We start from the raw sequence: 11,092 nt of genomic DNA on the forward strand, positions 1-11,092 counted from the left end.
TTTCACTCTCCTTTTTCACTTTCATCAAGAGGCTCCTCAGTTCCTCTACATTTTCTGTCATAAGGGTGGTATCATTGCTACCCACTCCAGTATTCTTGTCTGGAGAATTCCATGGATGGACAGAGGAGCCTGGAAGGCTGCAGTCTGTGGGGTCAAAAGAGTTGGACACAACTGAACAACTAACACATACACACACATACACACAGGGGAAGATAGTGTTTTTCTAGTCTTTATGTGTGATGCTGGAGAAAGGTCTTGAGAGCCCCTTGGACAGCAAGGAGATCAAGCCAATCAATCCTAAAGAAAATCAACCCTGAGTATTCACTGGAAGGACTGATGCTGAAACTCCAATACTTTTGCCACTTGATGCAAAGAGCTGACTCATTGGAAAAGACCCTGATGCTGGGAAAGTATGGGGGCAGGAGGAGATGGGGGTGACAGATGAGATGGTTGGATAGCATCACCCACTCAATGGACATGACTTTTAATAAACTCTGGGAGATGGTAAAGAAAAGGGAAGCCTGCTGTGCTGCAGTCCACAGGGTCCCAAAGAATTGCACACAACTGAGTGACTGAACAACAAAGTCTTTAAGTTCAACGCCATGAGTTCAACCAAGTGGGACCCTCCTAGGGCAGACACCTCCCCTATATCCTCTGCTATCACTCTTCTCTGAATACTTAGATAGTAATATCTGATGCATATTTTCAAAGTTTTTTTTAGAAACTTCCACCAAATGGAAGAAATTAACTACTTGATGATCACGAGCACATGTCCTGCAGACCTCCTGGTGCCTAAGGGTTGATATATTAACCCCTGTGACACCACCCTCTTCCTTCACCCTCAACCAGTCAGAGCACTATGCATGAGCTGATCATAGACCCTGTGACCTTCTCCCTTACTTGGCTTTTTAAAAGGCTTTGCTGAAATCCTTTGGTGAGTTTGGGGTTTCTGAGCATGAGCCACCCATTCTCCTTGCGAGGTGTCTTATAGTAAATGCTGTACTTTCCCTGACCACCACCTGGGGTCAATAGATTGGCTTTATGTGTGGGTAGCAGACTCAAGTTTGATTTGGTAATGTGAATAGCCTTGTAAAGAGTATGCCTTTGTCCAAGACATGAAATTTCTGAATTAAAAGACATGTACTTAAAAAAATGAAAGTTCAGACTGCTTAAGTGCTGTCCCAAGAAATAGTATTATCAGCATTCTTACAGATATTGTAGAGGAGTGACTGATTTTCCATGTGCATTCCAATCTGTTACTCGTTTTCAAAAGTAGCTTATGGGGACCTTGAAAACACTGTTTAAAAGACCATTGAAAGGTGAGTTTCTTAAGTTTCTCTATTCACTCTTCCAATTTTAATTAAAAAAATTTTTATTTAGAAGATAATTGCTTTACAATATTGTGTTAGTTTCTGCCATACACCAATATGGATCAGCCATAGGTATACATATGTCTCTTCCCTTTTGAACCTCTTCCCTCCCACCTCCCTCCTCATCCCACCCCTCTAGGTTGTCACAGAGCACTGTGTTTGATCTTCCTGAGATATATAGTAAATTCCCACTGGTTGTCTGTTTTGCATATGATAATGTATATGTTTCAGTGCTACTCTTTCAATTCATTCTTTTTTTTAATGCAAATTGATGGTGGTGAAGCTGGTGACTGTGGTCGGGATGGTGCTGATGGCCGTGATGGTTGTTGGATGAGTGTGATCTTCTGTGGAAAATTCATTTTTTCAAAAGAGATGGCAGAGATCACCTAAAAGCTTCATAAAACCTGATTTGCTCACAGTAAATGTGAAAATATAGTTCTAAACTGAGAAGCAGTATTGTGTTTTGTTATAGAGGATATTTAGATTGTAATTAGATAACAGAGTTTGCTAAAAAATCTGTGGAAATTAATCTTTTGTGACTAAACAAGGATTTTAAATTTAATTGAGGAAATCTACTTGTCAAAAAGACACTCTTAACAAATCAAATTTAAATTGCATGTGAAATCCATACTTTCATGAAATTGTTTTGCCCGAGAAGGAAATATGCATGGATCACAATGGCAGAAATTCTGACAGCCAAGATAAACTTTGTCCAGCTTTGTGTGTTCTTGGCTCTTATTGTCAGTTCATTTAGGATATCCTTGAAAAAATAATCAGGTCACAAAATAGATGAGAAACAGACAAATCACTTAAAATTTTAATGTTTATTAATGTAGGTCTTCCATCAAAGTAGTTTGTGCTCACAATCAATTCAAGTGACCAAGGGAGATCTCTTTCCTCATTATTCAACATTACCCCTCCATCTTTCCTCAGAGGTTACCACCAAGTAAGAAGATCTCATGAGTCAATATTTTGAGGATGATTTAGTTTATTTTATTTGACATTTAGAAGATGGCAGTGTAATAACTAGAAATATAAAGCAAGCATTGCAAAATCAGGAATCTGTTGTGCTTAGAGATGGCAAAGGCAAAACTTGGTGAACAGAAACAATGAACACCTGCTACAGGTCAAAATATTGAGGATCTCAATCCTACTAGTCTGAGATCAGGGCTATGGGCTGCTGTCAGATGCTTAGAGGTGCTCACAGCTTTGAATTTAATTATTCCCGTGGGTTTAAACACTTTAAAGGTATGAAGATTTGAACTGCTCAAAGCAAAAAGAGAAGATACTAAAACAGTCCCAACACAGAGTCTAAATCCTACACAGCAGGGTAACAGATGTGGGAGAAGCAGACAAGATTGAATTGAGAGAAGTTGGTCTCTACAACCACCATACCGTCAGCACCTGCCAAGCGCTACCGCTACTGATGAACAGCAGCTCCATCTTTTCCCACTGGATGTCATTGTATAAGATGTCCTGCCATCACTCTCAAGAAATGAAGAATCACTGAAGCCTCAAAGTATGATATACACAACCAAAGAGAAAATTCCTAGGAAGCTCAAGTGGCAGAGAGACAGTGCAGAGCAGACAGATGGATGGAGGCAGTGCTCCCACTGCCTGAGCTGTGGGAGCAAGCAGATGCCCAGCAGCACCTGCAGACCAGCTCACCTAGTGGCAGCATTGCTTCTGGCAGCCGCATTTCTGCTGACAACAGCTCTTCTGCTGGCAGCAGCCCTTCCCACCACCGCAGCCACACGAGTTGCAGCTGCAGGTGCGGCGGTGGCAGCAGACCACGGGGACGCTGCAGCAGCCCCCACAGCAGCCATAGCAGCAGGGGCAGCAGCTGGTGCAGCAGCCCACCCGGTAGCATCTGCAGCTGGTGCAGCTGCCACAGCCACCACCGCAGCCACCACCGCAGCCACCACCGCAGCCACCGCCGCAGCCACCACCGCAGCCACCGCCGCAGCCACCACCGCAGCCACCGCCGCAGCCACCGCCGCAGCCACTGCCGCAGCCACCGCCGCAGCCACCACAACTTCCACAACCACAGCAGCCCATGGTGTCAGTAGAGAGGACTCAGAAGAGGTGAGGAGGGAGACTCAGGAGATGTGGGAGGTTGGAAGTTGCCTTCTGCTGGGGGAGACCCTTATATACTGACCCCCTTTCCTGTTTTTTGGCCCAGTTTCCCTGGAAGAGTCTCACAAGACTTTTTGTTTACTTCCTTCTTGAGTACCCGTGCCACGATAACTTGCTATTTTTAGAATAGCAGCCTCATAACTTTGAGTTTTCTGTTGGGAATGAAGTAGTTGTGTATCAGATCTTTACTTCAGAAACGGAAAAGTGATGGCCAAGGTGCAGGGAAAAAGCAGCCTCAGGGGCTTCAGAATGTTGCCTGTGTGTCAGAAATGACCATCCTAAAGATCACATGAGTGAAGACTTGAAGAGCTCCCACGAGTGCCCCAGAGTTTTTCCATGACGCTGGGCAACAGAAATGGGGAGCTGGGAGAGACTGCTCAATGGTGAGAAGTAAATCAAAGGAGGAGGGCATGTTAAGATTTCCTTCTCTAGCTTTCAAAAGGTAAACTTAACAAAGAGATGCCAGTTGTCAATCCAGGGATACCAACGTCCTGGGAGAAGCACGGACCTGCCCAAGCCCAGGCATCTCTGATGCAGAAGCTGCAGTGTAAGTCCCAAGAAAGACTGGCAGTGAGCTCTTTGGAGTTCCTGGACTAGCTGGGCAGGCCTCAGTTCTCAAGACAGTCAAGCAAGGGGGCCTACAGTTTATACCTGCAAGCCACTTGGGGTGAAAGAAGGAAACTGTACCTGCAGAGCCAGCTGGATGGACACCAGTCACTTCATATAAACATTCCCCTGGGCCATTTTCGGACTGAACCGATGGGCTGGCCCCAGGTCTCAAACCCAGAGAGGCATGGGAAAAGGCCAGCCACTGGATGAAATCTTTCTTATTTTTGTTTACCCAATTATTTAACAGACAAATGACAAGGAGGAACTTCCTCCTAGCAGATGTTAGGTGTGGGCTACACAAAATTATAGTTTTTGCATCTGACATCACACAAGTTTTCTTTTTTTGCCAGGGGCAGGGTAATCTTTAGTGAACAGTCAATTTTTATAAAATAAGGACCTCAGGGAGCCAGAGAAAGCATAGCTGTGCTTTTTTTTTTTTTTAAACATAATCACAATAGTAAAAGATGTTTTATCAGTTTTCACAATCAATAGCCAGACCCAAAAAAAAAAAAAGATAATTATAATTACAAGCCATAATGGGAACATGATTAACTTAACAATATAAAATAATTACATACAGTTAGGTGGGGGGGAGGCTGTCAAGCAGAGTGATGTGGTAAGTGGAAGTACATATGTACATATGTTTTCATCCACCCAGCCAGTCTATGTTTTTTGGTTGGTGAATTTAATCCATTTACATTTAAGCTAATTATTGATATACATGATCCTATCACTGTTTTCTTAATTGTTTGGGGTTTATTTTCTGTACTTTTTTGGTTTTATTTCTGTCTTTTCCTTCTCTTGTTTCCTGCCTAGAGAAGTTCCTTTAGCATTTATTGTAAAGCAGGTTTGGTGGTGCTGAATTCTCTTAACTTTTGCTTGTCTGGAGAGCTTTTCATTTCTCCTTCAAATCTGAAGGAGACTCTTGCTGGATAGAGTATTCTTGGTTGTAGGTTCTTCCCTTTCATCACTTTAAATATATCATGCTATTCCCTTCTGGCTTGTAGAATTTCTGTTGAGAAATCAGCTGATAGCCTGACGAGAGTTTCTTTGTATGTTGTCGTTTTTCCCTTGTTGTTTTTAATATTTTATCTCTGTCTTTAATTTTTGCCAGTTTGATTACTATGTGTCTTGGTGTGTTCCTCCTTGGGTTTATCTTTCGTGGGACTCTCTGTGCTTCCTGGACTTGGTTGACTATTTCCTTTCCCATGCTCAGGAAGTTTTCAGCTATTATCTCTTCAAATATTTTCTCAGGTCCTTTCTCTCTCTCTCCTCCTCCTGGGACTCCTATAATGTGAATGTTGGTGCTTTTAATGTTGCCCCAGAGGTCTCTTAGGCAGTCTGCATTTCTTTTCATTCTTTTTTCTATATTCTGTTCTGGGGCTGTGGTTTACACCATTCTGTCCTTCAGGTCATTTACCCATTCTGCCTCAGTTATTCTGCTATCCATTCCTTCTAGTGTATTATTCATCTCTGTTGGTTCTTTATTTAGTTCTTCTAAGTCTTTGGTAAGCAGTTTTGTTTTTAAATTTTTTAAATTTATTTATTTAGGCTTACGGGGTCTTCAATGCTGCACGAGGGCTTTCTCTAGTTTTGGGGGGCAGGTACTCTCTAATTGTGGTGTGCGGGCTTCTCACTGCAGTGGCTACTTTTGCTGTGGAGTTGGGGCTCTAGGGCACACGGGCTTTGGTAGTTGCGCTTCCCAGGCTCTAGAGCACAGGCTCAATAGTTGTGGCACGCGGGCTTAGTTGCTTCACGACATGTGGGATCTTCCCAGACCAGGGATTGAACTCGTGTCTCCTGCATTGGCAGGTGAATTCTTTACCAGTGAGCCACCTGGGAACTTTGCCTAACTTTACAGCTTCTCTGTAGAGAGGATGAAAAGTTTTAATAAGAAACTGTTTTTATTATTGCAGTGAGCCTAACAGCAGAGAAGGAAATGGCACCCCACTCCAGTACTCTTGCCTGGAAAATCCCATGGACGGAGGAGCCTGGTAGGCTGCAGCCCATGGGGTTGCTAAGAGTCGGACACGACTGAGCGACTCACTTTCACTTTTCACTTTCATGCATTGGGGAAGGAAATGGCAACCTACTCCAGTGTTCTTGCCTGGAGAATCTCAGGGACGGGGGAGCCTGGTGGGCTGCTGTCTATGGGGTCTCACAGAGTCGGACATGACCGAAGTGACTTAGCAGCAGCAGGTCTTTGGTAAACATTTCTTGCATCTTCTCAGTCTTTGCCTCCATTCTTTTTCTGAGATCCAGAATCATCTTCACTATATTACTCTGAATTCTTTTTCTGGAAGGTTGCTTATCTCCACTTCATTTAGTTGTTTTTCTGGCATTTTATCTTGTTTAGGATGTAACATTCTGCTTTTTCATCATGATTAACTTTCTGTAATATGGTTTTATTTTAGCTGCTGTGAGACTATGCTTCTTCTTCTGTCTGCTCTCTGATGGATGGGGCTAAGAATCTTGTGTAAGTTTGTTGATGGGAGAGACTGGTGATGGGAAAAACTGGGTCTTGCTCTGGTGTGCAGGGCCTTGCTCAGTAAAGTTTTAACCCAATTATCTGCTGATGGGTGGGGTTCCACTCCCTCCCTTGTAGTTGTTTGGCCTGAGGTGACCCAGCCCTGGGGTCTATGGGCTCTATGGTAGAGTTAATGGTGAACTCCAAGAGGGTTTACACCAAGGAGGACCTTCCTGGCCTTATGATGCCTGTGCCCCGGTCCCTGTAGTAGTCCCTGCTGACCCATGCCTCCACAGGAGGCCCTCCAACACTAACAGGTAGTTTTGGTTCAGTCTCCTGTGGGTTAACTGTTCCTTTCCTCTGGGTCTTGGTGCATGCAAAATTTTGTTTGTGCCCTTGAAGACTGGAGTCTCTATTTTCCCCAGTCCTCTGGAAGTTCTATAATCAAATCCCACTGGCTTTAAGATTAGATTCCCTGGGGATTCCCAGTCCCTTTGTCAGATCCCCAGGCTGGAAAGCCTGATGTGGGGTTCAGAACTATCAGAACAGTGTGAGAACTCCTTTAGTATTATTGTTCTCCAGTTTGTGGGTCACTCACATGGAGGATATGGGATTTGATTTGATTGTGATTGTGCTCCTCCTACTGTCTCCCTGCAGCTCCTTCTTTGTCTTTGGACGTGGGGTGTTTTTATTTGATGGGTTCCAGTGCCCTCCTGTTGATGGTTGTTCAACAGCTAGTTGCAATTTTGGTGTTCTTGGAGGAGGAGAGGAGTGTGTGTCTTTCTATTCTGTTATCTTGGACTGGAAACCATACCTGCGTTTTAAGGTGAGATGTTAAGGATGCTCTTTCTGTTTGGGGTCTGGTTTTTCACTTATTCTTCCAAGAGGTTTTTGTAACTTAGTGGATAAACAGTGAATCTCAGTAGATAGAAAAACAATCTTTTTTCCTAATCTGTGGTGACTAAGAAGCATATGTTAAAAAATGGGACTTTTACCTGACTCCAGATGCAAACTGTCATGGTTGTAAAAAATGAGGATAGTTCTTAAATATTTCAGGCATTTAAAACAACAGCTGGCTGTTGAATATGTACAATGGGTCAGGCACTATTCTAGTCCCTGGGGCAAAACATGCATACACGTGTAAGTTCTTAGGAGCAAAAAGCTGTTCGAAGTGTGTTCTAATCCAAATATAGCTTTAAGAGACAGGTAATGGTTTAAAATAGCAATAGTAACTGGACACAGTCTCAACAAGGAAGGATGTCAGAGTCTTGTGAGGTATCTTAGAGGAAGTGGGATGAGCAACAAGGCACAAACTGTATATTCTTGGCTCAGCTCCTGAAGATGGTATATAAGGGTCCCCCTAGAAGAAGGTGACATTCAACCTCCCTCACATCCTGAGACTCCCTCCTCACCTCTCCTGAGTCCAAGTCCTCTCTACTGACACCATGGGCTGCTGTGGTTGTGGAAGTTGTGGTGGCTGTGGCGGTGGCTGCGGCGGTGGCTGCAGTGGTGGCTGCGGTGGTGGCTGCGGTGGTGGCTGCGGCGGTGGCTGTGGCAGCTGCACCAGCTGCAGATGCTACCGGGTGGGCTGCTGCACCAGCTGCTGCCCCTGCTGCTATGGCTGCTGTGGGGGCTGCTGCAGCGTCCCCGTGGTCTGCTGCCACCGCCGCACCTGCAGCTGCAACTCGTGTGGCTGCGGCGGTGGGAAGGGCTGTTGCCAGCAGAAGAGCTGCTGTCAGCAGAAGTGCGGCTGCCAGAAGCAATGCTGCCACTAGGCGGGCTGGTCTGAAGGTGCTGCTGGGCATCTCCTTGTTCCCACTGCTGAGACTGCTCTCCATCCATCCATCTGTACTGTGCTCTCTCTTTGGCATCTGGGCTTTATGGTACTTCCCTCTGGTTCTCATGCTCTGACTTTAAGTATCTTTTTCCATTTTTTAATATAGTCACACATGGATATTTTATTCAAAGTTATCCAAGAAAAATGCTGGAGGGCATTTTGCTTACTAAGCTCAGCAAAATGAGGTAATGATTCTCACTTTTTTTGTGAAATTCTTTTCTGTCTTTGCCTTGTCTTCTTGTTTTTACCATAAATATCTGTCCTTCCTGTGGCCATAGAGTTTTTTTTTTATAGATTATGTCCTAAAAATGTCTTAATAAAATACAAAAATAAATTCTGAATCTTTGCTCTTACTTTATCCTTAAAGATATTCTTATTAAACTGGTATTAATTATAGTTTCCCATGGCTTGGGGCTGTCAAGGATACACGAATAATTATGCCCTGGTGTGGTTTACAATCTTATTTACTCTACAATCCAGCCATACACAAATAACCATGTACACAAGACAGAATAACAATAAACATACCAGGAGACCATGACGTCATGTGTCATGGCAGGAGGGACTCCTTATTGTTGGGTGAGAATCAGGTGCAACAAGTAGAGTGAACTTTTGAGCTGTTAAAGAGATGACATTTTGAGCTGTTTTGCAGAATTAGTAAGATTGTGACAAGTGAAGATAGTTGGAAGCAGACATTCTAGAAGGAGGGCAAACAAGTGATGGATGGAAAAGTTCAAAGCACATATGGAAACTAGCAAGCCATGTGTTTGACCTAAGTACGAGCATATAAATATAAATAGTTAGAAATAAGCACTGAAAAGACACTAAATCTATCATTTACAATGACTGCAATGACCAGCACACACATTGCCCTTAAAATCCAGGCACTTTTCTAACAATGCACCTGTTTTGAAAGAAGCACTATTACAATGCCCTCTGCACAGAGAAGTTAAATGACTTGTTTAAAGCACACAGCTGCAGCTGGTGGAGCTCTGACATGCAGCAATGCTGTTGGCCGGTGAAGGTTTTCAAGAAGGAACTTGGTGCAGCCACCTGCACAGTTAATGGTTTATGGGGAGAACTGAAGTTACATCAGTGTTCCTGGGACAAGCAATAAGAACTGAAACAGTGGCAGAGTCGCGTATTTGTGGGCAAATACAAAACCCAGCAAATGTCTATGATGTCGTGATTACAGAATAGGCAAGGTGGGACCACAGTGATCGCTGTGGACTGAATTGTATCCCCTAAGCTCATGTTGTTGCTGTTGTTCAGTTTCTCAGTGGTGCCCGACTCTTTGTGACCCCGGGGACTGCAGCACATTGGGCTTCCCTGTTCTTCTCTGTCTCCTGGAGTTTGCTCAGACTCATGTCCATTGAGTCGGTGATGCCATCCAACCTGCTGATCCTCTTTCACCCTCTTTTCCTCCTGCTCTCAATCTTTCCCAGCATAAGTATCTTTTCCAATGAGTCAGCTCTTCGCATCAGTTGGTCAAAGTATTGGAGCTTCGGCATCAGTCCTTCCGGTGAATATTCAGAGTTGGTTTCCCTTAGAATTGACTGGTTGGATCTCCATGCCATCCATGGGACACTCGAGAATCTTCTCTAACACCACAATTGGAAAGCATCAATTCTTTGGTGCTCAACCTTCTTTATGGTCCATTCTCACATCCACACATGACTACTGGAAAAACCATAGCTTTGACTAGATGGACCTCTGTCAGTAAAATGATATCTCTGCTTTTTAATATGTTATCTAGGTTTGTCACAGCTTTTCTTCTAAGGAGCAGGTGTCTTTTAATTTCATGGCTGCAGTCACCATCTGCAGTGATTTTGGAGCTCAAGAAAATAAAATCTGTTACTGTTTCCACTTTTTCCCCATCTATTTGCCATGAAGTGATGGGACCAGAAGCCATAGTCTTAGTTTTTTGAATGCTGAGTTTCAAGTTAGCCTTTTCACTCTCCTCTTTTACCTTCATCAAGAGGCTCTTTAGTTCCTCTTTGCTTCCTGCCATTAGGGTGGTATCATCTGCGTATCTGTGGTTGTAGATATTTCTCCTGGAAATCTTGATTCCAGCCTGTGATTCATCCAGCCTGGCATTTTTCATGATGTACTCTGTATAGAAGTTAAATAAACAAGGTGAAAATATACAGACTCCCTTGCAGACTCCCTTCCCAATTTTGAAACAATCAGTTGTTCCATGTAAGGCTCTAACTGTTGCTTCTTGCCCTGCATACAGGTTTCTCAGCAGACAGGTAAGGTAGTCTGGTATTTCCATCTTTTGAAGAATTTTCCACAGTATGTTGTAATCCATACAGTCAAAAGCTTTAGTGTAGTCAATGAAGCAGAAGTAGATGTTTTTCTGGAATTCTCATGTTTTTTTTTTCTGTGACTTTCACTTTTCACTTTCATGCATTGGAGAAGGAAATGGCAACCCATTCCAGTGTTCTTGCCTGGAGAATCCCAGGGACAGAGGAGCCTGGTGGGCTGCTGTCTATGGGGTCACACAGAGTTGGACATGACTGAAGTGACTTAGCAGCAGCAGCAGCAACGGATGTTGGCAATTTGATCTCTGGTTCCTCTGCCTTTTCTAAACTCAGTTTGTACATCTGAAATTTTTCGGTTTGTGTACTGTTGAAGCCTATCTTGAAGGATTTTGAGCATTACCTCACTAGC

The 11,092-nt window shown here is 43.7% G+C and overlaps 2 protein-coding genes across 2 annotated transcripts; one reads left to right on the forward strand and one right to left on the reverse strand.

The window, feature by feature from the left end:
- Positions 1–2,210: 2,210 nt before the first annotated feature.
- On the reverse strand, positions 2,211–3,607 carry LOC123328593 (small cysteine and glycine repeat-containing protein 2-like). Its single transcript, XM_044926179.2, has one exon. The coding sequence runs from the start codon at positions 3,426–3,428 to the stop codon at positions 3,039–3,041; it is 390 nt and encodes a 129-aa protein (XP_044782114.2). The 5' UTR covers positions 3,429–3,607; the 3' UTR covers positions 2,211–3,038.
- A 4,232-nt stretch (positions 3,608–7,839) lies between these two features.
- On the forward strand, positions 7,840–8,747 carry LOC123328595 (small cysteine and glycine repeat-containing protein 9-like). Its single transcript, XM_045162260.1, has one exon. The coding sequence runs from the start codon at positions 8,028–8,030 to the stop codon at positions 8,355–8,357; it is 330 nt and encodes a 109-aa protein (XP_045018195.1). The 5' UTR covers positions 7,840–8,027; the 3' UTR covers positions 8,358–8,747.
- The last annotated feature ends 2,345 nt before the right edge of the window (positions 8,748–11,092 follow it).

The sequence above is a fragment of the Bubalus bubalis genome, chromosome 2 (genome assembly GCF_019923935.1).
Source record: "Bubalus bubalis isolate 160015118507 breed Murrah chromosome 2, NDDB_SH_1, whole genome shotgun sequence".
Lineage (NCBI taxonomy): Eukaryota > Metazoa > Chordata > Mammalia > Artiodactyla > Bovidae > Bubalus > Bubalus bubalis.